This window comes from Myxine glutinosa, chromosome 1 (genome assembly GCF_964187855.1).
Source record: "Myxine glutinosa chromosome 1, kmMyxGlut1.1, whole genome shotgun sequence".
NCBI classification, from domain to species: domain Eukaryota; kingdom Metazoa; phylum Chordata; class Myxini; order Myxiniformes; family Myxinidae; genus Myxine; species Myxine glutinosa.
The window spans coordinates 72,007,679-72,034,391 of NC_136261.1; the positions used below are offsets into that span (position 1 = coordinate 72,007,679).

At 48.8% G+C, this 26,713-nt stretch overlaps 1 protein-coding gene across 8 annotated transcripts in view; it reads left to right on the forward strand.

Annotated features, from left to right (window-relative positions):
• Window positions 1–26,713, forward strand: part of LOC137425091 (uncharacterized) — an 891,893-nt gene that overhangs the window by 28,315 nt on the left and 836,865 nt on the right. Inside the window, exon 2 of one of the 8 annotated variants that reach the window (XM_068113184.2) lies at window positions 6,613–6,690. The exons of 6 other annotated variants lie outside the window; for them this stretch is intronic. In XM_068113184.2, the coding sequence (XP_067969285.2) occupies window positions 6,620–6,690 (71 nt within the window). In that variant the 5' untranslated portion in view covers window positions 6,613–6,619. Of the gene's footprint in view, window positions 1–6,333; window positions 6,691–26,713 lie in introns of those variants that run through there. One more of the 8 variants, XM_068113173.2, reaches the window with a different exon arrangement.

Sequence of the window (26,713 nt, forward strand, 5' to 3'; positions counted from 1 at the left end):
GGAGGAAGAGATGGAATCACAAACAATGTCTCACCCACGTCAAGATGCGTCTTTCATACCAAATGTCTGCAAAAACTGGTGTGGAGTCCTGTCACCTAGGTGAGTGGATGCGGATGGTGCGAAGAGATTTTCCTCCTAACTATCTTCTCAATGACATTAACACTTACACTACTCGGTGTCTTGCCCTGCCAATCCATTGGCCATCATTACACTATGTGGTTCTAAAAACCAATTCCCATTGACCATCCCTGTGGTGCCTCCCAATTTGGGGTCTCACTCCGCCGGTTTTTCTCCCTGTGCCCTCGCACAATTTGGGGCTGGGTCGTGTGGCTCACCAGCAGGTCCGCTCACCTGCACACCTCCGCCACTGTAGTTGCCACCCGAGCTTACCTAGCTCCTCCCCCTAACCTGGGGAAGGCCCTCTGGCTCCCTTACCCCACTAATGCCCCCTCTGGCATCGGGCTACCTGGGTCCTCTCTCGGGATCCATGGGCCCCACTGAACTCTACTACCTGGCTCCCAGAGCCTACCTGTGGCCTCACCTGGCCGACAGACTACCAGTGGCGGAGTGCCCATTTAACCATTCTCACTAACAGGCCACACGCCCAGCCATTTCACTTTACTCATGCACCAAACCAAGCAATACCTTGCTACTTTCAGCACCATAGATGTCAATATCCAACCAAAATTTACCTACTCCCCCTACCTACTTTTAAACTACCCTCCCCAGGTATTCGTGAAGGGGTCCATCCTTCCCCCATCCACTCCTTCGCACCATACACTCCACTCCACGTATTCCACACTACTCACTCCACACCATTCTTTCCACACACCTGTACTTCACTTGCACATCATGCAGGTCAATCACTCAGCACACACACACATCCCTCTCGAGCATTGCCTCATTTCACCAGCACTACCAGGAACTTCCATACGCAATGCCTCATTTCATCACGCTCACCACAAAGATTCTCATTTACACAGCATCATTTAACTATCTACTCCCTTCTAATACTAGTGCTCCCCATCATCCATTATACTAAGCACTCCCTCGTCGTTATCATCCAACTACTCTACTCTACGTCCCCACTACCTGTACAAAAGTCACTACTTAAATCTCGGTCACCTATGGTCATCTCTAGATTCCTATACATTTATCCTAACCCTCCCTGGCTAGTTCGCACCGCCAAAACCCCATAAACCTATAGCTCATGTGCCCAAAAATTGCAATGTGAGGGATGGTAGATCTGCCATCTCTCTACACCGTATACCATTGCCAACACTATCGCTATTCCAGTCCACTACACTTGAGCCTCTCGGTATGTCATTACATCATCAAAGCTCGGCTTTGCGAAGCTGAACAATGAATTCAGGTGGTTTGGTCTACTGTAGGTTGGGTCCGTCCGGCATTCGGATTCAGGGGAGGAGGTTTTGTCAGGCCGAGATTCCAGGGTCCATCCCGGCGCAGACCCTTTCGGTCTCCGGCCCGATGACCCAACCTCGCCCGGTCGGAGCACCGCGCCCGCCAGGGGGCGAAGGTCTGACCTGGCCTTTCTCCCCCGAAATCGTGCCGCTCGCCACTAAGGCGCGGCACTGACCATACAGGGCGGAGCCCGGCCCGAATCGTGCATGGCGCTCCATGCAGGAGCAACGCGGCAACGATCGCCGCCGGCCCCCGCAGCACACAAAACGCACCACGCCCCGAGAGCTCGCGTCGGCTACCCGTCAGCCTAACCGCTGCCCCGGTCAGCGTCGATGCTCGAGTCGCCTTCTCACATCCACACGCGACTCTTCCCATACTCACACAACCCATACACTTCCTTACTACACACTCTCGCGCACATTTTTGCGCATCCATTCTACTCGCACACTGCATCATCGCACACTCCTCTGTTACACACCTCTCTTCCACGCACTCCTCCCGTGCACTCTCCCCTGTTAGTACTCCGTAACACTCACGGGTGTGCACTCTGTTGCACACCCACTCAGCGCACACCTACCCATGGGTGTGCAATCCCCTGTCGCACACCCAATCACACGCTCCAATGTGCATCCCCACACACTCTCCACAACCAACTCAGGTGTGCATCCTCACACACTCTCTCCTTCCATCTCACACTCTGTGTCGCACTCACTCTCACTTCCACACTCTGTTGTGCACTCACCCTCACTTTCACACTCTGTTGTGCACTCACCTTCACTTTCACACTCTGTTGTGCACTCACCCTCACTTTCACACTCTGTTGTGCACTCATCCTCACTTTCACACTCTGTTGTGCACTCACCCTCACTTTCACACTCTGTTGTGCACTCATCCTCACTTTCACACTCTGTTGTGCACTCATCCCCACTTCCACACTCTGTTGTGCACTCATCCTCACTTTCACACTCTGTTGTTACACACCCGCGCTTCGGTGCACATTTTTTTCTTACACGCGCGCCATTCGCTCTCAGCGCACAAAGGACTTTCCACGAACGCCCGGGTGACGTCGCGATCCCAAGCGCGCGAAAATTGTTTTCGCGCCATATACAGCCCGACTCACCTTGGCGCTTCCTCTTCTTCGCTCCACCACCTGCAAACTTTTTATTTGGTTACGAAGTACGGCATCATGATGCGAATACAGACTTTGCATGCATTCCATCTCAATCTCCGATATATCCTCCATACCTGCCATCTCTCCAACCCCAATTTCCACTATCACCATTACATTCTCTTTGTCCTCGACGACCGCCGGCACATATGAATTTGCCCTGTCCAATTCGGCGGCCGTCGGGTTTTTCACACCCTGAGTCGCGATTTCTACCCCGGTCCACCCAGCCGTGCTGGTGTCCTGCGTACATAATATTTGTACGGTCGTGCTAAACGCACCCTCTCCAATGTTCTCTAATACAAGCGCGCTCTTCTTCAACAAGTCTCGTACAAGTTCTTTGAAATGCGCTCTCTCCCATCCGAGTCCTCTCACAAAGGTGCGCTCCGTATTCAGACCCGTTACGACCAGCGCTCTCATCAAATGTCCAAGTTCGTGTGCGCAGTCCTTTTTACCACCAACCTTCCACTCGAGTGCTTCGCGAGAGTCCTTCTTTCATGAGCGCCGCTGAATAAGTCCTGTGAAAGGGCTTTGCGTTCGCGCTTATATAACGCGAGCAAAGATCGCTCTGCGCACCTCAAAACCACGCCCGTCGACGATCTCACCTCAGCCCTGGTTGGCTGGTGAGGGCTTACCGGCCACGCCTTTGACGGCTGGTTGACATGCCACACCTTCTTCTTGGCGTTCCGCCCCCTTTTCTCGGGCCTAACCACATGGCTTATGGCGGCATTTGGGTGAGCTTCAGCTCAAGGCAGCGAACGCTGCTGGCAGAGTCGCGTAATGGCGTCGCTTGGAGAGGGAGGTCACAAAATGGACGGAATGGGCCTACTCTTATTTGATCGACGCAACGCAGATTCAACTATTGGAAACACGGCCTTATCTAAAACACATACTAATGAAATAAATGAAGTCCTATGGTGGCCTACGTGTTGCTTGTGGACCAACTAGGGGTGCTACCTTTAACCTTTTAATAATGGGATATTTACAAGAGTTTATATACAAGTGTGGGTTCTCAAAACCGCAACAATATTATTGTTTCCCCTATATTCCTGTCCCCATGTGGCCTTTATTAATAAATATACCTGGTCTCAGGGTGAATTTGGGCAGTCGTGTTTGCTGTTGCAATTTGGCATGTCCATACAACGGCTAATTGTCTACTGGCAACAAGCATTCTATAACAAGATCGTGTCCTGGGTGATGTGTTTTGCAACTGTGCTTGGTCATAACTAGATATCACGTGCCTGGCAGTGAATTAGTGTAACACATCGACTGACTTGGAGGTCCCACCAACACTATCATGGCAGTGGACACGTGATCTGGTTCGGGGCCACTGACTCAGCCAGCCGGTGCAGTTGCTGGTGGCACGGCCTTCTGAGATTCATACCAGGACACTGGAACGACCTGTGGCTACAATGATATTTTGGTGTCTAGTTCTTGTTTTAAATATCTTTGTTGAACAAGGATAAAATGATAAACTTCTTTTAACATCCTTTCCTTAGCTCCTCCTAAGCAACATATCATTACCTCATGCACACGAAGCTAAGAGCAGGGACAAGTAATTGGTTCATGTCTGCCCTTCTGTCCGTCTGTCTGTCTTATCAGTTTATGATTGTCAGTTTATCATTGAGGAACAAGTTACTTAAATCGAATGCTATATTTTGAACACGAATCAGAACATGAATCAAAAGACAAGTTGATGTTTTACGTATTTTGGCTCTGAACTCATCCCAATCGCAAATGCGCAGAGAGGAATGAGAATATTTTCACTTTGTGTCTTATCTGGTAATCAATTTTTTAAAAAAACAAGTACAGATACATTCAAAGTACACCACCCCCATGCCAAATAAATAAATAGCATCCTCCAGCGTGCGGCATTGCTGGGGTGCCTTCAGCGCCTGGCGATGACACCTTGCAGCACATAGAGACGGTATTGGGAGGGAGAGGTGTACACTAATTGATTGATTAATTGTGCAATTAAGATAAATAAATAATCGTAAAATAATTAATTTCTCAATCAATTGCCTATTAGCATACCTTAACCACCAGTGTTTCTTCTGAAGATGTAAGTTGTTGAAAATTAATTAAATAAATAATTAATCGATTTAATTGATTAATCAATAAATCAAAAATATCCTTTAGAGCCAAATCACTTGGTCACTCATGTCCGAATATCAGCTTCCTAGCTCAAAGGATGGCTGAGATATCACCTGGACAAACAAACAAACAAAGAAGAAAACCAACAAACAAACAAACAGAGTGAAAACTGAGTACTCCGTTTCAGCGCACGTCGTTGCCGGGCGCCCTTCGGTGCCCGATGATGACGTCATGCAGCGCCTGGAGATGGAATAGGAAAGGAGCGGTGTACAATAATTCCAACCAGGAAACTCACTGTTTTAAGGACGTCATAATGGACATAAACAACAGGCACGAATAACTAATGTAACGCGTGCATCAGTGGGTGATGTAATAGACACCTGGGGAAATGGTGGTAAAATTCTTCCTTCCTTCCGTCAGTGGGTCTATTACCATTTTTCGTTTTTTTTCCCCCTAATCCTCTGAGGCAGCTCAACGGAATGTTTTGAAACTCGGCATGATGATTCATGACGTCAATGCACAAACACTAATGGAGCCTTTTTTAAAATTTCCATCCAGGTGGTCAGATAATTTGTTGATTAACTGAAAATGTAATCAATCTTTGTGTGTCCATCACATATCGCGAGATTCTGTCATGGATCTCCGTGCCATGGATGTCATGTCATGGATGTCTCCCTGGTTATCTAATTTAAACATCTTAATGCTCTTCAATTAATTTAATCTTAATAATTATTTAATGTACCCTTTTAATTAAATTTTAACTTCTTAATGTCATTAATGTCCTCTTGCTTTGTAGAATGGGAAAGAAAGAAGGAGGAAGGGGAAGAAAGGGGCATGTAGGGGACATTCCTCATTGGTCATTTACTCTTTTAGTCCTTCATCCGTTTAAGACCCTTTTGACCCCAGAATACTCATTGAGACCCTATAGATCGCTTCAGAGCCTTTAAAACCATATAAGACCGAACCCAGGCCAAACAGCTTGGAGACGAATGTGTGTGACTATCCCCTTGTGAAAATATGGATCGGGAAAGTTTCTCTTTGCAATCGAACGTAACAGGAATGAAGAAATTTAGAAAGAATAAAGAAGGAATATTAGAAGGCTGCGTTGAAATGTAGAAATGTGCACTCAACCCATATAATTATTAAATTAATTAAAAATTAAATTAAAAATTAAAGAAGGAATATTAGAAGAACCATCTTTAGAGGCCATTTTTCCCCACAGAGCAGGGTTGGTCCTTTTTCGGGCACCGTGGTCCCCTTTTTGAAGCAACGTTTTATGGACCGGATGCCCTTCCTGACGCCAACCCTGTTAGTCACCTTTTGCCACACACAGGGAATGACCAGTGAGTTGGTACTCAATTTGCCGACCTCGGAAAGATGACAGGCTAAGTCAACCCCCCTGGTGTTAATTCAGCAATCGACCGGGATCTATTACCGGGATCTATTATCTATTACCAGATCTATTACCGGGATCTATTATCTATTACCAGATCTATTACCGGGATCTATTATCTATTACCAGATCTATTACCGGGATCTATTATCTATTACCAGATCTATTACCGGGATCTATTATCTATTACCAGATCTATTACCGGGATCTATTATCTATTACCAGATCTATTACCATCTACCCAGGATCCTAGGATCCCAAACCGACACCCTAACCGCTAAGCCAACACCAAGCTGATATATTTATGATGATATATCATAAATGATGATATATGCTAAAGAAGGAATATTAGAAGGCTGCATTGAAATGTAGAAATGTGCACTCAACCCATAGAATTATATTATAGACTACAGGGCGTACATACCACGTGACCCCGTGCCGACAAGGACGACCGGCAGCCATGTTTTTTGGGGGAAACATTTGTTGACAACGTACACGTACATGTACATGACCTAGTTGTGTCGCGAATATTTTCTAGTGGCAAGATGCCGAAAGGTTGTGCCTGCTCCGGGTGCACAAATCGTGGCAACCAGAAGAAGGATGTTAGTTTTCACAGGTGAGTACTCTGTCTGTGTTTTTCTTTTTAAAAGTAGAAATTTTGGTCGGAATTTGGTCAGATTCATTGAGAGTGGCGGACAGGCATACAACAAGAAGCAGGGCTGGATGGCTCTCTTTTATGTCATGGGTCTTATTGTTGTCGCCATTACAATAAAACCCATGGTAAAAGAGAGCCATTCAGCCCTGCTTGTCGGGCTAGACAGGCACAGGCATGACAGGCGGAGTTGATGTCTCTTTGCAACTCTTTCAATCTTTGGAACAAAGGCCTTTCCATTCATGCCATTGTGGCCAAGCATCAGGTTAATTTTGCCCTTATACCGGTGTACATTAAAGGGCAGCAAACCTTAAAGACTTTTTCCCCCACATATCAAAAGATGTTAGAGAAGTCTAAAACAACTACACATTTTCCCTTTGGTGTTTTCTTTAGTGGCTTTTTGACCCAAAATATACTGTTACGAATGTGGTAGAGCAAAATGTGGAGCAGAGTAGATCTGAGTAGGTAACATGCTTCGAGATGTCGCAATAAGGAACACTTCCTGTAATAAGTCCGTGTTTAGGCGTTTTGTCGGTTAAGGTGTATAATTGTGAATCTACCAGGAGATTCGTGTGTTAGTTAGTCTAGGGGTTAATCAGTAGAGCCCTTGTATGTCTCACCTAGTTGTCAAACCTTTGTGCATTATGGCACTGCAGACCACATAAACATGAGTTAGGACCTTTAGTACAACACTAAATGACGCCCTCTCCCCTGACATGACTTAGGAAGAAATCAGGCTGGAACACCGCCACAATTGGCCGCCACCATTAACACCTCCGAGAGGCCGATCCACCTCGCATAGCACGTGCTATGACCGAGGAGCAGGAGTGGGGAGAGTTGGAGTGACGCAGAGGGTGTGACCTGGACGAGCCGGCGAGTCGTGGGAGGCTCTGATTGGCAGAGCAGTGCGCCAATGTGACGTCATTGGCCGGAGATATTAGCGAGGGTCGGACGCCATTTTCGGAGTTCAGATGAGATCAGAGCCCCGACCTGAGTTGGCGTCCCGGTGCGAGTGAGTCGAGTTCAGTCAAGAGTTCGTGTGCACAGAGTTCGGATGAGCCCGGAGTTGAGTCAGGAGTTCGTGTGCACCCGAGTTCAGATGAGATCAGAGCCCCGACCCAAGTTGGAGTCCCGGTGCGAGCGAGTCGAGTTCAGTACGAGTTGAGTGAGTAGTGCAGAAGAGTTGGTTCGAAGGAGTTCGAGTTGAGAGAGGCAGTTTGGAGAGTTGGATCCCGAGTGGAGATCCTGAGTTGAGTTGAGAGTGAGCACTGGACGCCTTTGCAAGCAGTTAGATTCCTGGCAGCGCAGTTCAGAGACCCCGACCCGAGTTGGGTTGAGGTGTAGCCTGGGTGGAGCTCGCTGTCCAGCTGTGGGACCTCATGGTGCTTCGGAGCTTGGAGCGGTACCTCGGGTGCGGCGGCGAGGGCGTTGGCGAGGGCCTAGCGGGGCGTGCGAGGCAGACGGAGGATTCGTCCAGGCTGTGAAGAAGACGACGAGACAGATAAGCCCGAGCTCCACGTACATTGTGAACAAAAGACGTGTATATTTTCGTATTCATATTCCTCCGTTTTGTATTTGAGGTCTGGTGTGCGGGATCCCGATTAGGATATTAATACCGGCGCATGCTTTTCCTGTCTTGTTCTTCCCAATAAACCCTTATATTATTTTTCTTGTACATAATCCCTGAACGCAGTTTCCTGTTTGGTTTTAATAGTGTTGCGGTTTTGAGAACCCCTCACTTGTAAATACTTGTAAATAATAACTCTTGTAAATATCCCAGCATTTAATAAGGTCGCACCCATAGTTAGTCCACAAGCAACACGTAGGTTACCATAGGACTTTAGTTATTTCCTTAATATGTGTGTCAGATAAGGCTGTGTTCCCAATAGTTGCATCTGCGTTGCATGAATTTAATAAGATAGGCCCCATTCCATCCATTTTGCCAGCCTCTCTCTCCAAATTGTGTTCCGCGCCTCTGTTCGCCCAGCAGCGTTCGCTGCCTCGCTCCAAATGCCATTACGCGCGCGGTCGAGCTGGAGAAGAAGGGGGCGGAGCACCAAGAACGAGGCGTGACCCTGTCAACTAATCAACCAGGGCTGAGGTGAGCTTACTGGTGGGTGTGGCACGGCTTGATCTCTAAGCACACTATATAAGCGCACGCACCAAGCCCTTTCCCGGACTGCGCGAGGGGAGGCCATTGTGTACGGACTGCGCGAAGTGCACCTGCTGATTGATTACGAACTTCTTTCGGCGGGCTCCGGTTTCATGAACTCATTTGAAAGGTGCTTTATGAACATTGAGAGAGAGAGAGAGAGAGAGAGGCAGCAGGCGACCATATTACGTACGCAGCAGTCCAGCCCTCGCATATGTAAAGGTCCGGTTGCGTGCCAACGACACGCGAAGCTGCTGGCCGTTCTTCGCCGCGGACCTGGAGCCGGACTCGAGTGGACAGGAGCCGGATCCCATCGCCTGGACCATCTGCTTGGACCTTCCTCCCCTACCCATCACCATCCTGTGTAAGTCTGTCTGTTCGTCCTGGGGTTAAGTAAGACTGTATAGATGAGCTTGCTCTGTGGCTGCCTCTTCTTCTTCTTCTTGTACATTCTTCCCTTTCGTTTCCTCTTCTTTGGTTGTTGTAATAAATCCTTTGTTCTTCCTTACCTTTTGGTTTCCTCTCCATTCGATCGTCTTCGTCCTTTCTCTCCATTGAGTACCTGTGGCACGATTTGGGAAACCGCTCAGGATCGGGTTTAGTCCTTTGTTAATGGCTCGGGCTTCAGATTGCTGAACCGCTCGGCAATTTCCATCTTGTCCGCAGTCCGAGCGGGAGTTATCTCCCTGCTTTGCGGTCGGATTGGCACTCTGGTATTTGGGACTCCATTGACCAATCACCCTGGCCAATCTCGACCGGAGAGGAGCGTTATAATTTCCAGGATTGGGGGATGGCCAGCTTAAAAGACAAGGGGATTAACCCCCCTTTGGTAAGGGGAGCGCCGACCCCGAATCTGTAACAATTGGTGTCGGGGAGTGGGATTTGGACCCGAACCAAATTTGTTAACATCTGGAAAAATTTGGTCAAAATTTTGAGCGGCCGAAATTTAGTATTAAAAACCAAATTAATATCGTGCCATGGATAATCAAGGCGATCAGATGCTGGTGGGGGAGATAGAAGAAGGGTTCGAGTCAACCCAGGACCCCAGGGATGAGGTGGGAGAGATGGAAGAGGAGGTTGAAGAGGGTGTCGTAGTGGGGGTTGCAGGCGCGCAAAATGGCGGCAGAGGCCGAGCCCGCGGTGGCGGCTGGGGCCGCTGTGCAAATGGGGTTTTACCTCAGGTTATTCCTGACCCAACTGGGTGCAAAAATGGATCGGATGGGGGAGCAAATGGGCGACCAAATTGGGGGGTTGAGGAATGAATTGGGAGGTCAAATAGGGGGGTTAGAAAGCAAATTTAGGGGATTAGAGAACCAAATTGGGGGGCTAGAAAGTAAATTGGGAGGATTAGGGAGCAAATTAGGGGGCCAATTAGAGGATGTGGGTGGCCAGATGAAAGAAATGAAAGAGGGGTTAGTGGGGTTGGAAAATAGGATGGCCACCCAGGAAAATCAAATGGAAGGAATGAAGGACGAGTTAACGGGGTTTGGAACCAGAGTGGGCGGCCAGATAGAGCAGATGGGGAGAGACATAGACCGCCGGTCGGGCGGGAGGGGCACATCGGTACGCAACGAGGCAACGCGGCTAGAGGAGCGCGGGTTGAGCGATGTTGAGCAAGGCACAGCCGGGTGGACCGGGATAGAAATCGCGACTCGGGGTGTGAAAAACCTGACGGCCGCCGAATTGGACAGGGCAAATTCATATGCAGCGGCGGAAAAAGAAAAAGAATTAATTCCAATGGAAAAAGAAATTAAAATGGAATCAACCGAACCAATAGTGGAAATGGAAATTGGAGAGACAGCAGGCATAGAAGAGCACTCGCGGGGTGAAGAAATGGATAATGTGCAAAGTCTGTATCCACATCATGATGCCGTGCTTAACCCCAATGAAAGTTTGCAGGTGGTAGAGCGAAGAAGAGGAAGCGCCAAGGGGAGTTGGGCTGTATATGGCGCGAAAAGATTTTGTGGAAAGGTGTTGGGTGAAAAAAGAATGTTCGCGCACTTGGGATTCCAGCGTAACCCGGGCGTTTGTGGGAGGTCCGTGGTGCGCTGTGTGAGTAGAAATAGCGCGTGTGTGCGAATGGCGCCAGAGCGCGAGTGTGTTACCGAGTGCGAGGAAGAGTGCACAACAGAGTATGGGAGTGAAACCGAGAGCGAGGGAGAATGCACAAGGGAGTGTATGTGTGAGGGTGAGAGTGACACAGAGAGTGAGAATGAGTGTACGACAGAGTGTATGTGTGGGAGCGATTGTGATACGGAGTGTGAGTTGGTTGTGGCGAGTGTGCGAGAATGCACACCTGAGTTGGTTGTGGAGCGCGTGATTGGGTGTGCGACAGGGGATTGCACACCCGTGGGTAGGTGTGTGCTGAGTGGGTGGATGCAGAAGTGCACACCCGGGAGCATTACGGAGTACGTCACGGGGGAGAGGTGTGCAACCGAGGAGTGGTGTGTAACAGAGAGTGCGGTGATAGAGTGCAGGGAATGTATGGGTTGTATGAGAGGCGTTGGCGCACGAGAATTTGTGAGTATGGGACGGAACGCGTGGTGTGAGCATGCGAGTAAAGCATCGACGTTGACCGGGACAGCGTTCAGGCCGACGTATAGCCGACGCGAGCTCTCGGTCCGTGACGGGCTTTGTGTGCTGCGGGGGCCAGCCGGGATTGTAGCCGTGTCGCTCCTGCACAGAGCGCCATGCACGATCCGGGCCGGGCTCCGCCCTGCATGGTCGATTCCGCGCTTTGCCAGGCCAGGCAAGGCGACCGGCCCGGTTCGAGGGGAGGTAGGAGGGGTCGGAGCAGCGCCCCCTTGCGGTGGCGGCGCTCTGGCCGAGCAAGGCTGGGCCATCGCGCTTGGGAGCGCAAGGCCTTGCGCCGAGATGGTGCTTGGAGCCTTGGCCCGACAAAACCTCCTCCCCTGAATCCGAATGCCGGACGGACCCAACCTACAGTAGACTAAACCACCCGAATTCATTGCTCGGCTTTGCGAAGCCGAGCTTTGATAATGTTTTTCCCACACCGAGGCTCATAGTGTAGTGGACTTATGGTAGTAGCGGTAGTGATGGATGGTAGTTTTACCATTCACTACTTTGGGCAGAGGAGCTATAGATTTATGGGGTATGGCGGTGAAAACCTAGCCAGGGAGGACTTGGATAATGTTAGGATTTAGAAATGACTTTAGGAGACACGAGAGTTAAGTAGCGACATTATACCTGTAGTGGGGACGTAGAGTAGGGAAGTTGGTTGATAACGACGAGGGATGTGTAATAGTATAAGGGATGACAGGGAAGCACTAAGTTCGAGGGAAAACCAGGTAGATTAGATGATGCAGTGTGTTTGTAGTGAGGGTGATGAAATGAGGAATTGGTATGGAAGTTCCCGGTAGTGCTGGTGATGAAATGAGGCAATGGTTTGGAGAAGTGAAAGTGCATTGAGCAGAGTATGGAGAATGGGTGTGATTGTGCATTGAGTGATTGACTTCCATGGCATGCAAGTGGAAAATGGTTGTGTGGAATGGATGGTGTGGAGTGAGTATTGTGGAATACGTGGAGTGGAGTGTATGGTGCGAAGGAAGTGGATGGGGGAAGGATGGACCCCTTCACGAGTACCCGGGGAGGGTAGTTTAAAGGTAGGTAGAGGGAGTAGGTAAATTTGGTGGAGATTGACATCTGTGGTGCGAAAGTAGTAGAGTACTGCTTGGTTTGGTGCATGAGTGAAGTGGAATGGCTGGGTGTGTGGCCTGTTGATAAGAATGGTTAAATGGGCACTCCGCCACTGGTAGTCTGTCGACCAGGTGAGGCCGCAGGTAGGCTCTGGGAGCTAGTTAGAGTTCAATGGGGCCCGAGGATCCAGAGGAAGGAACCGGGTAGCCCCGTGCCGGAGAGGGCACCGAGGGGGTAAGCACCAGGGAGGGCCTTCCCCAGGTAGGTTAGGGTGAGGAGCAGGTAAGCTCGGGTGGCAACTGCCGTGGCGGAGGTGTGCAGGTGAGCGGACCTGCTGGTGAGCCACACGACCCAGCCCCGAAATTGTGCGAGGACACAGGGGGAAAGAATCGGGGGAGTGAGACCCCAAAATTGGGAGAGCGCCACAGTATGTTCAATGGGAATTGGTTTTTAGAACCGCATAGTTTAATGATGGCCAATGGATTGGCAGGGCAAGACCCCAGGTAGAGTAAACAGAGTTAATGTCATTTAGGAGATAGCTCGGATGAAAGTCTCTTCGCACCATCCGCATCCACTCACCAAGGTGATAAAACTCCACACCAGATTTTTGGGCAAATGTTTGGTTGGTTGGAAGACGCATCATGACGTGGGGTTGACATTGTATGGATTCCATCTCTTCCTCCTTAGGAGGGATTGATGACAGATTTGGTTTAGAGGGGATGGGAAAGACAAGACAATAGCGACGAATTGTAAATTGTGTAAATACGCGTAAGGGCAAGGGTAGGGTAGGTGACATGGGGGTGACGAACGTTAGGGACGAGCTTTCTTAGCTCGCTCTCCCGCGCCCTTCATATTTGCATTATCTTGTATTAATGTGTACCCTTGCGCTCTTGCCCGCTGCTTTGCTTGTCCTCCTTCCCCCACTCATGGACTTTTTTTTTTGGGGCCCGGGGGAGTGTGCAGGTGGCCGCAGTTGTGTGCCCGCACCTTCGCTGCCTCCGGCCTGCACTGAAGCACCATATGGACCACACTGGCACCACTCATGGACCACACGTTCTGTGGCCTAGCACCACCTTATGGACCCCACGTACTGTGGCCTGGCGTCTCTGCTGGGACCGGCCACTGTGGTCAGCGGTGTCTGATTGCAGACCACTGTGTTTTAAGTGGTATCCATGCCATGCAGTGGACCACCTGAGTTGGCCCTGCTGGCCATACAAATAATAAAAAGTGGACGCGGTGTGTGCCCTTTTATTAAATCATAGCAGCAAGCACAAGACGACCAGAACCAGTGGCCCAGCGGAGAAGAAAGAAGACACCATTTTATTATTGTTTTAAAATGTGTGTTTTGTGCATTTTGTTTGATGATGGTGCTTTTTGGTGCATTTTTATTATTGGTGCATATTGGTGCATGTGGTATGGTGTATCAGTGCAGTGCAGTGTGGTATTTTCTTCCTCTTTTCAAAAGTTTCTGCTTTTGTTCCCACCAAAGACAGGTCCTGGGTGTAGTTGTAAATAATCAAATTAATAGTAGTCTTGTAAATAATGCTCCCCACTGGCTTTATGTTTAGTTTCAAGACCATTCCGCAATTCGGTTAGTCTGTGGGAATGAGTCTGTTAGGTAGAATGCAACGCAGCAGGCGGGACATATTTAGTGTTAAAACTGTCGCACTCAGGGTGAGGTTAAAAGTAGAGGGGTACCACACCTAAGTGTCACATTAAATTAAAGTTTTTTCGGCCCGGACGTGTCTGGAGGAAAGGAGGGTGCAGTGGTGCAGTGTTGCGGTTTTGAGATCCCCTCACTTGTAAATACTTGTAAATAATAACTGTTGTAAATATCCCAGCATTTAATAAAGTCGCACCCATAGTTAATCCACAAGCAACACGTAGGTCACCATAGGACTTTAGTTATTTCCTTAATATGTGTTTCAGATAAGGCTGTGTTCCCAATAGTTGCATCTGCGTTGCATTAATTAAATAAGATAGGCCCCATTCCGTCCATTTTGCCAGCCTCTCTCTCCAAATTGTGTTCCGCGCCTCTGCTCGCCCAGCAGCGTTCGCTGCCTCGCTCCAAACGCCATTACGCACGCGGTCGAGCTGGAGAAGAAGGGGGCGGAGCACTAAGAACGAGGCATGGCCCTGTCAACGAACCAACCAGGGCTGAGGTGAGCTTACTGGTGGGCGTGGCGCGGCTTGATCTCTAAGCGCACTATATAAGCGCATGCGCCAAGCCCTTTCACGGACTGTGTGAGGGGAGGCCATTGTGTACGGACTGCACGAAGTGCACCTGGTGATTGATTACGAACTTCTTTCGGCGGGCTCCGGTTTCATGAACTCGTTTGAAAGGCGCTTTATGGAGAGAGAGAGAGAGAGGGAGAGAGAGGGAGAGGGAGAGGGAGAGAGAAAGAGAGAGAGAGAAAGAAAGAAAAAGAAAGAAAGAGACATATAGCGACATACAGCGACACACAGCGGCAGCAGGAGAGACAGCGGCAGCAGGAGAGACAGCGGCAGCAGGCGACCATATTACGTACGCAGCAGTCCAGCCCTTGCATATGTAAAGGTCCGGTTGCGCGCCAATGACATGTGAAGCTGCCGGCCGTTCTTCGCCGTGGACCCAGAGCCGGACTCAAGTGGACCGGAGCTGGATCCCATCGCCTGGTCCATCTGCTTGGAACTTCCTCTCCTACCCATCACCATCCCGTGTAAGTCTGTCTGTTCGTCCTGGGGTCAAGTAAGACTGTATAGATAAGCTTGCTCTGTGTCCTGCTTCTTCTTCTTCTTGTATATTCTTCCCTTTCATTTCCTCTTCTTTGGTTGTTGTAATAAATCCTTTGTTCTTCCTTACCTTCTGGTTTCCTCTCCATTCGATCATCTTCGTCCTTTCTCTCCATTGAGTACCTGTGGCACGATTTGGGAAACCACTCAGGATAGGGTTTAGTCCTTTGTTAATGGCTCGGGCTTCGGATTGCTAAACCGCTTGGCAATTTCCATCTTGTCCGCGGTCCGAGCGGCAGTTATCTCCCTGCTTTGCGGTCGGATTGGCACTCAGGTATTTGGGACTCCATTGACCAATCACCCTGGCCTATCTCGACCGGAGAGGAGCGTTATAATTTCCAGGATCGGGGGACGGCCAGCTTAAAAGACAAGGGGATTATCCCCCCCCCCCCCTTCGTAAGGGGAGCGCCGACCCCGACTCCGCAACAATAGATAAGGCTGCGGGGCTCTTGCCGTTTCCCTCCATTCCGCGCGCTTAGACTTTGGAATCCGCTATTGAGCTTCCGCCTCAGGAGTTAAAGCCTCATAATCGGCAATCCGCAACTCTGATGTTAATTGGAGTTGCGTGACAATACTATTTGTACATTTTCTATGGGCAGTACCCATCTTGAGACCCTGTGATGCAATAGGGTCCCATTGATCCAGACCACCATCACAAGGTCAATTCTAAAACATGCCTGTGGCAACGTCACATGTGCAGCCTCAACAAAATCTAACAATCTGCTTTGCGTAGAACGGATGTGGTGTTTGTTTGTTTGTTTATTTGTTGGCGTGTTTGTTTGTTTGTTTGTGTGTGGTTGGTTGGGTGGGTGGTTGATTTTCTATTTTTTTTTTAATGAAGGTTTGAATTATAAATAAAGTTGCAATGAATTAAATTAAATATGAAAGTGATTTTTCTTGTCACTGTGCCTTAGTTTTAATGTTGCAGTTTTATATAATCAGCATACAAATGTGACTGTGCCCCCTTCCCATTACAGTGAGCAGAGTGAATGTCCAGATGACCGAGTATAACTTAGTTTTATCATGGGTGTTTTACAATCAACTGTTTTACACTCCATTAATAACACTGGTCAACCAAATTTAAAAAGATTTATGGTTCTAGTATATTTTGAGGTGATTCTAACCAACATGAACCTGTAGATTTCGATTATGATATCCAATTTTCACGAGCACATCCAGTTTTTGAGAACCGGTATACCATAGGAATAATCAGCCACAGCCAAAATTCGGGTCAGATTTTCCCACGATCAAGCAGATATATATATATATAATTATATATATATATATATATATATATATACACGAGCCGAAAGCACCCGGCGTTGCCCGGGTTCTTTTTGAATGAATTTACGACTATAATTCAGCTTTTACTCGCAACCGTAGAAGATTGACTATTATAATTCAGCTCAGCTTTTAATTGCGAAATTTGCCCAGCCCGGTCGAGGCAGCCTCAACCGGCCTCGCCACCTAGCCTATAACCTTCCCGGGGCCCGTCCCGACATTTTTAGGTCTTTTTGAATGAATTTACTACTATAATTCAGCTTTTACTCGCGGCCGTAAAATATTGACGACTATAATTCAGCTCAGCTTTTAATTGCGAAATGGGCCTAGCTTGGCCGAAGCGGCCTCGACCAGCCTCGCCACCTAGCCTAAAACCTTCCCGGGGCCTGCCCGGACATTTTTTGTATTGGAGGTTTCCTCCCATCTTTCACTGTTCAGGAGATTAGCTTGCGCAGACAGACAAACAAACAAAAACGTTCTTTTATATATATAGATTGAAGATAAAAGAAGAAGAAGATAGATAGATAATAAATAGATGGGTGCTGAAGGTTATCCATACAAAGAACAAAGGAAAATATGTGTAAAAAGTAAAGTTTTGTAGGATGACTCTTTGCTGATGACTCCACTCTGCCGCTCCATTCCTCTTCCCTCAGATCGGCAGTCTGCAGCCTCCTCACTCTCTGAAGACCTGGACAAAATCACAGACTGGTCAAACAAGTGGAACATGTCTTTCAATCCTGACAAATCTCACTCTCTTACTATGTCTCTCCGAAAAGATCGACTGGACAACCCTCCCATCTACTTTCTCAACAATCCTCTCCAAGAAGTTCTGTCGCTCAAGCTTTTGGGTCTCACTATCTGCCATGATCTTTCTTGGGAAAACCACATTTCCAAGCTGGCCTCCAAAGCCAGTCGCCGACTGGGCATCCTCCGTCGTGCGAAGTCCTTCCTCGGCACACCTGAGCTCCTCACCACATACAAGGCTTTCATCCGCAGCTCAATGGAATACTGTTCTCCCCTATGGGCTGGTGCTCCTGCCTCACACCTGGCCCGGCTTCACGCTGTTGAATCCAAAGCTTTCAAAATCATTGGAATCTCCCGCGATGAAGCTACCTCTGAGGGCCTTTCACTCACTCACCGCAGGCAGGTAGGTGGTCTTTCTGTCTTCTACCGACTCCTCTCCGGCCTTGCTCCCCCAGCTCTCTCTGTGCTCTGTCCCCCAAATATTCCTACAGGTCGCACAAGATCTGCCAGCAACCCTCTGATGGTTAAACTGCCGAAATCTCGACTTTCTGCTCACCTTCACTCTTTCATTCCTCTTTTCTCCCGCCTCTGGAACAAACTCCCACACTCCCTTCAATCCCACTCCTCCCTCCAGGTCTTTAAAACAGCTGTTCACCACCATCTCTTATCTTCCCCCATCCAAAACCTTGATCTTTTCTACCCCCACTAATTCACCCCAGATCCACCTTGTTTGAAATTCCAACTTCTTTCCTGGAAGTCCTGGCAGTGTCCATATGTTTATACCTCTCCCACCCCCCCTTCCCCCCCTTCACATGCCTCCCCCCCAAAGCCCTCTCCCTCCCACAGATCTCTCGATGTCTCCATGTCTCTCGGTCCCTGCTCTCAAATGTTGTTTGTGTCCTGCCCCCTCTCTCCCCATCTTGTCTACCGCTCCCGATGTTATTTGTTTTATGTGTCTGTTTGTCTTTCTGTGTGATTAATGTTCGCTCTTTCACGAGCCTCGATCTTGTATACAAAAAAAAAAAAAAAAAAAATCTAGTATGAATGAATGAATGAATGATCGTTTTGAGGCCATTCTCGTATATATATATATATACATATACACCGAGCGGATTGCATACCACGTGGTCCGTGCAGTTACCGTTAATATTGGAACCTGATTAGAGCGGTTCTATTCGTACCACGCTTAGTCAATGATGGAAAACACGAGACGGTCGAATAAAGGAATAACAGGATTTAATTATTATTTACACTTATATGTACAATTCGGAAGAAGACAGACACAGAGCAGCCTTATACAGTCTTATGCTTAAACCCAGACACGGGCCCGATCACACTCACAAAGGGGAAATGCAGGCAGGATGATGTTTACGCGCTGCCTTGGTCGTCCAGGAACGGTGGCGTCGCCCGGCGTGGCTCTCCACGGTCACAGCATGTCCCGCGATGAAGGCAAACAGGTGGTGGAAATGACCCTTGTATCGTGTCTCTCGAACAAAGGGCAGATGAGGCCGGAAGGCGGGAGGGAATGTACGCGTCTCTCGGCGGCTTTCCACAGCGCGTTGAGTCACCGGCGCGCTATCACTCGCTTAACCCAATCGAGGCTCGGCCTCAAGCTCAACCGAGCGTCCACTTTGGAACGAGCGCTATACTTAGTTCATGCGCATCTTTTCTCCGAACTCGTAACTCTCATCAATACGCGCCACTCCAATAACTCAATGCACAAGCTCACCTCTCCCCGAACTGCTGACTGACCGAAATGCTGGTGGGGGCTGTGCGCGACGGGTTTTATTGCCACGCCCTGAGCCCTCTTGAACGTTCCAACCACGCCCTGTGACGCATTGCCGCAGCCACTCCCTTTGGAGCCCTGATTGGCGGCTCGCGCTTACCGTCAGCTTCTCTGCCGCCCTCATTCGGTCCCTGCTTGATTTGCCAGGCCTGCCTCGTGTTAATTCGAGCCAAAAAGCCAAGGGCAGCACAAGGAGGCATAAGACAATGGAGGCGGCATAAGGCAATTAAAGTAATGAAAAGGACCTAACTCTCATTATTCTACTCAACGCAAAACTAACACAGGAAAAGGACTATGCTCACAAATACTAAGAAATAACTGCACTATCGTGAGGCCACATGTTGTAATGTGACTAACTATGAGGGGGAAATTTAACCTTTATTGTACAAAACTCAAAGCCGCAACAATATATATATTTATATATATATATATATATATATATACTGTATATATATATATTGTTACGGATCTGAGGTCGGCGCTCCCCTTACCAAGGGGGGGTCATTCCCCTTGTCTTTTACACTGGCCGATTCCCCCAGTCCTGGAAGTATGACGTCACGCCCGGTCAGCGCTGAATAGGATATTAGGCCTATCCGTCCTATGACCTAAGTACCAGCGCCTCCCGGTACGCAAGGAAATACTCCCGCCCGTGCCGCAGTGTAATTGATGGATTGCGCCGAGTGAAGCGAACTGCAGCGTCCAAGCCGTTAACAAGGACTAAACCCGATTCTAAAGCGTTGGCCGAAATCGCGCCACAGGAACTCAATCGGGAAATCACTAAAGCAGTCGGATGAGAAAGGAAACCAAAGTGAAGGGAGAACAGATATTTATTAATTACTATTTACACAAAACCCAAAGAAGAAGAAGAAACGAAGGTCATTTACAGAAGGAGCAGAAGACACAGTGCAATTCTTAACTTATACAGGCTTACTTACTCCCAGGGACAATACAGACAGAACGAACTCATGTACATGAAAGGGGATTGCAGACAGGAATGAATGGAGGGATGAGAAGGTTCAGGTGGGACAACCGGGCTGGAAGGTTTTCTTGCAGGTCACGGCAAGCAGGTCCGCTCTGGGCTGGAGGCGAAGAGCCGGCAGCGCCACGTATTCGGCTTCACACCGGCAGCTTTCTCCTGCGTCCTCTGCCTCCTGCGTCCTCGGCCTCATGCGCTCTCCCTCCACAGAACTCAGAACTCGTTTCAGTGCACCTTCCCTCGGAACTCAACTCAACCTCCAGAACCGAACCGAACCCGGTGGGGGCGCCGCGCAACGGGTTTTATAGCCCACCCCGTCGAACCTTCACAAACCTGCCAGATCTTTCTTTCTCCGCCCTCTCAAGCCATGCCCACTGATTCCTGGTTGGTTGTTAGGGTGCTCCCTGGCTCCACCTTCGATGACGAGGTGTGGGCAACGCCCTTCTTCTCCGGCTTGACCACGTGCGTAATGGAGTTTGGGGCGATGTAGAGCTAGTAAACACAGCCCCATGCAATGGCGGCGAACGCCGCATTACTGGCACTTTTAGGAGGCCATTGGGGATATTGAAAGGGATTTATCTCATTTGATTGATGCAACGTAGAGTCAACTATTGGAAATACATGGCCTTAACTGAAACACAGAATAATGAAATAACTACGAAAGGGCCGATGATTTGCTACGTGTTGCAATGTCGACTAACTAAGGTGCGATCATTTCAATTAACAGCCAATTAAGGGGAAATGTACACAGGGGTTATTTATAAGGAAATTTAATACTAAATTTCATGTGAAGGTTCTAAAAACCGTAACACAGCACCCTCATTCCTCACGGCACGTCTCGGGCCGAAAAAAACTTTACTTAATGTGACACGCAGGTGTAATTTCCCTCTACAATTAACCTGACCCTGAGTGCGACAGTTTTAAAACACAAATAAATATGTCCCGCTACTACGTTGCATCCTACCTAACAGATTCACACCCACAGTTAACCGAATTGCGGAATTAATTCTCAAATTATACATTTAGCCGGTGGGGAGCATTATTTACAAGTGACATTATTACATTATTTACAAAACTGCAACCCAGGACCTGTCATTGTTGGAAACAAGGAGAATCCTGTGGGAGGGAGATTTGGTTGGACCGAGGTTCAAAGCACCATCCCGGCGCGGGGCCTCTCGCTCCCAAGCGCGATGGGCCAACCTTGCCGGGCGGAACGCCACCACCACAAGGGGGCGCCGCTCCGGTCCCTCCTACCTGCCCTCAAAATGGGCCGGTCGCCTTGCCTACCAAGGCCCGGACTCGACCGTGCGGGGCAGGGCCAGGCCCGGATCATGCACGACGCTCCAAAGAGAAGTGACGCTGCACCGATCCCCACCGGCTCCCGCAACAAACAAAGCACACCGCGCACCGAGTGCTCGCGTCGGCTATCCGTCGCCCTAAACGCTGCCCCGGTCCACGTCGATGCCTTACTCGCATGCTCGCACGCACACGCGACCCCTTTCACACTCACCAAGCCCGGTGTCTCAGCGCCTCTCATGCATCCCACACACTCCATCCATTCCACCACCGCACTCCCTGTTACACACCACCCCTCTCGCGCACCTTCTTGAGCACACTCTCCTGTTACATCCTCTGTAACACTCACCATCACGTGCTCCGATGTGCCCTCCCGCACCCGCGCCACCACCAACTCACTCTCCGTGTCACACTCCGTACACTCCGACGTGCATTCTCGCTCACACTCGGTATCACTCCCACACTTTGTAACCCACTCACTCCTCGACGCACACTCTTTTCTTACAAGCGCGCCATTTCCTCTCACACAGCGCCCAATGGACCTCCCACAAACGTCCGCAGTACGCTGGGATCCCAAGCGCGCGAAAAGAATTTTCGCGCCAAAGACTTTTCCGAAAAACCGTTTCGCACCACACCACTCGAATCCCGGACAAGATGGTCTCACCTTTGGGATCCTCCTCTCCACACGCACCTGCAAATCTTTATAAGGATTAGCAAGTACGGCATCAGGATGTGAACCTAGACTTTGTGCACAATCCATTTCTCCCTTCAATTCCTGGGCTACCTCCGTCGTCTTTTCAATTTCAACTATACCCATTATTTCTTTTTCTTTGTTCACCTCGACGACCGCTGGCTTTATTAAAATTCCCTCTTCCACCTCAGCGGTCGCCGGCTTCCCCACACCCCAGGTCGCGATTTCTACCCCGCTCCAGTGACCCGCGCTTTGCTCCAACTCGCTCAACCGGCGCTTCTCAACCCGCTTTACCTCATCGCGCACCCTTGGGACCTGCTCGCCCAACTCGCGGTTAACCTCCCTCTCAACCTCCTTTACCTCATATGTGGCCTTGTCCCTCGCCAGCCCCTCATTTATTTATTTGGCTTGGCCATTTATGCCCTCCAATTTGCTTCCGAGCCTCCCTAATTTGGTTTTCCAATCATTTCCCATTTCTTTAATTTGGTTTCCCAATTGCTCACTCATTCGTTCCAATTGTTCTCCCACCTTGTCCATACTGTCGTTCTTTTTCTGCATTTCCGCCATGAATTGGGCCATGAAGGCTTGCATTTGGACCACCCCCATTGGTGCAGCGGGCGTGGCTGCCGCAGCCACGTGCGAGGCGCCATTTTGTGCGCCTCTAACCTCGTGCGAAGCGCTGCCATCTTGTGCGCCTGAAATCTCCGCTACCACATCCTCATTGCTCTCCTCCTCCATTATTCCCACTGCCTCCCTGGGGACCTGGGTCGACTCTACCACCCCTTCTATCTCCCCTACCGGCATCCGGTCACCTTGATTATCCATGGCACGATTTTAATTTGGATTTTATAACAAAATTTTGGCCGCTCGTAATTTTGACCAAATTTTTCAAGATGTTTCAAATTTGGTTCGGGTCCAAATCCCACCCCCAGACACCAATTATTACTGAATCGGAGTACGGCACTCCCCTTACCGAGGGGGGTTTAATCCCCTCGTCATTAAGCTTGCCGTCTCCGTTCCTGGACCCACCCCGCTCCTTTGTGGGATAGGATTGGCCAAGGTGATTGGTCAAGGGATTCCCGGACACATCCGCCAATCCCTCCACAAAGCAGGTGGGTGGCCCCGCTCAAATCCCGGACAAGATGGTATTTTGCCGAGCGGTTTAGCAGTCCGGAATCCGAGCCGTTAGCAAAGACTAACCCCATTGTAAAGCGGTTCTACCAAAATCGTGCCACAGGTACTCAATCGAAAGAAGGGACGAAAGCGATCGGATGAGAAAGAAGAAACCAAAGTAAGGAAAGAACACAGGTTTATTTCTATCTACAAGAGGAAATGAAAGGGCGAGAATATACAAGAAATGGAAGGAGCAGAAGGACACAGAGCAATTCCTTAAACAAGCTTAACTTATACCCAGACAACACAAAGGACAGACCACGGACTTGCACGACAAAGGGAAATTGCAGGCAGGAATGGCTCAGGGAGCGAATGGTCCAGGCCGATGGTAAGGATGCGTCAGGGGGAGAAGGATCCAGGCAGCAGTAAGCGTTGAAGTTCACGCTCTGGGCTCGGAGCGAACAACAGCCAGAAGCTCCGCGTCTTCACAACCGGCGACAATAGGACCCTAGAGGGTCTCGGTTTATTGCCGCAATATCAGCACCCCCTCACGTCTTTCTCTCTTCTCCGGTTCAGCTGGATCACGCTTCTCCTGTCCTGGTGAAAAGGCTTGCGCGTGCACTTATATTGTGCGTCGTGCGATGAAGCTGCCAACTCCGATGCCACGCCTACTGGTTTTTCCTCACCTCGGCGCTGGTTGGCTGGCGAGGGCTCTTTGGCTCCACCTTGGGTGACGAGGTGGGCCCCGCCCGTGATCCCACGGCTCCTCCCCTCCTGCTGGCCTCGTGTGCAATGGAGTCTTGGGGTGAAGATGATGCCAATAACAACCACCCAATGCAACGGTGGCGAACGCCGCATTACTGGCACTTTTAGGAGGCCATTGGGGATATTGAAAGGGATCTATCTTATTTGATTGATGCAACGTAGAGTCAACTATTGGAAATACATGGCCTTAACTGAAAAACAGAATAATGAAATAACTACGAAAGGGCCTATGATTTGCTACGTGTTGCAATGTGGACTAACTAAGGTGCGATCATTTCAATTAACAGCCAATTAAGGGGAAATGTACACAGGGGTTATTTATAAGGAAATTTAATACTAAATTTCATGTGAAGGTTCTAAAAACCGTAACAATATATATATATATTTCGCATATATAGGATTTTGTACTAAATCAAATTAAATAGACAAAACTTTACTTTATAAACACACAAGAACACACACACACACACACACACACACACACACACACACACACACACACACACACACACACACACACACACACACACACATCCATTTAAGATTGTATATACTACTATAAAGTATAAAAGCTTAGTTAATCATGCATTTCATTTCAGATTGTATATAATACCTCCTGATCTGTCTTGGATTGCAATGGAACGCCGTCACTGTATGAATGCATCGGACACTTTTTGCTACATCTGTGGGCTCTTTACACCAAAAACCTTGAAGAAACCAATTACAAGGAGTGTTAAAGGAGCGTACAAACATTACTTCTAATGCCCTGTTGGTGATCAAGACAAGAAGTGGGCACCCCACATAGCATGCAAGCCCTGTGTAAACCACTACTTGAATGAATGGATGTGTGCTAAACGTCCATCCGGTATGCTTTTCGCCGTACCAATGATATGGCGTGAACCAAAGGATCACTGTTCTGACTGCTACTTCTGCCTCACTAACACAAAAGGGTATTCAGTGAAAACCTGGTCTAAGATCAAGTATCCTAACGTACCTTCTTCTCTCAAGCCAGTACTCCATTGCCCTGAGCTGCCAGTTCCAAATCCTCCGTTAAATAGCACAAGCGAATCAGAATCTAGTGAGGATGATAGTTACATGGATGCCGACTTTCAAGAAGATTCAAAAAGCAGGGAGCCCCACCTTATCAGTCAGGTAGAGCTGCATGACCTTATAAGGGACCTTTAACCTACCCAAGGAGAAAAGTGAACTCCTTGGATCTCGACTCAAGCAATGGAACCTGCTGCAAGATGGAGTTCGTACCACCAGTTTCCGCCTTAGACATGTGGAGCTCTCAATGTATTTCAAGATGGACGACAAGCTTTGTTACTGTCATGATGTTGTATCGTTAATGGAACACCTTTGTAAGTCTCGTCCTTATCAAAGAGAAGAATTGAGGTTGTTCATAGATTCAGGGAAGAACACTTAAAGCAGTCCTTCTCCATAATGGAAATGAGCTTCCTTCTGTTCCAATTGCGCATGCCCATGAAATGAATGAAAGTTACGAAACGATGAGGACTCTGTTGGCTGCTATTGACTACAAAATACATCAATGGCACATCTGTGGGGACCTGAAGGTGATCAGCTTGCTTCTAGGACTTCAGCAAGGTTACACAAAGCACATGTGTTTTCTTTGTTTATGGGACAGCAGAGCAGACGCTAAGCATTACACACAAAAGGAATGGCCGGTGCGACAGAAAGATATGACTGGAAGGTTCAACTGTCTTCGCAAACCTCTTGTTGACCCTGAGAAGGTATTCTTACCACCACTTCATTTGAAACTTGGTTTGATGAAGAACTTTGTGAAGGCCATGAATCAAGATGGTGCTGGCTTCCACTACTTGCTAATGAAGTTCCAAGGCATTGTATCTGAGGCCAAAGTAAAGGCGGGTGTTTTCAATGGTCCTCAAATTCGTCTTGTACTCACTAATCAGGACTTTGTAACGAGACTATCTGAGCTGGAAAGCGTTGCTGGGGATAGCTTTGTGGCTCTTGCTAACAATTACCTTAGAAATTTTCGAGCACCAAATGATGAAGAGCTTGTGGACAAGATGTTGAAGAGTTACCAGGCGCTCGGTGCTCGAATGTCACTCAAGATACATTTCTTCCATTCTCATCTGGACTTCTTTCCACAAAATCTTGGCGATGTCAGTGATGAACATGGAGAAAGGTTTAATCAGGAAATTGCCATCATGGAGACTCTATCAAGGCCGATTCAATCCAAACATGATGGGCGACTACTGTTGGACTTTACAGCGTGAAAGTGATTGCTCCTACAAACGCAAAAGTAAAGTTCAGAAGCACTTTTAATGTGATGTTGTGGGAGCTATTCTCGCACGATAAAGCTGGACAAAATGGACGACACCAGGAACGAAGTTTCACTGAGCTATTCATTTTTGCTCAACTCGAAAGAACTCAAAAGCACTGAATCAGCCCATCGAACGGGCGGCAATTTATAAGTAAAGTTCAACACACAAAAGCCACGCCTCTCAGGCGGGGCCTGGTATGCAAATAGGTAAGCCAAGTGTTCGCCCGGGAAAGGCAAGTCTGGACACGCCCGGGCGAGTTCGGACAAGTGACCGCTCGCCGGTTGCGTCATTGGCCGGTGCAAGGTAATTGTGTCATGCTTCCGGTAACCTGTACATGTGCCCCCCCAGAATTGACATGCACCGGGAGAGTCAGTTTGAGGGGGGTCTTGATGACCCGGCCGAAACGACCCCTGGCGATTCGTGTGGGGGTGGTAGGTGGCGTGGTGGT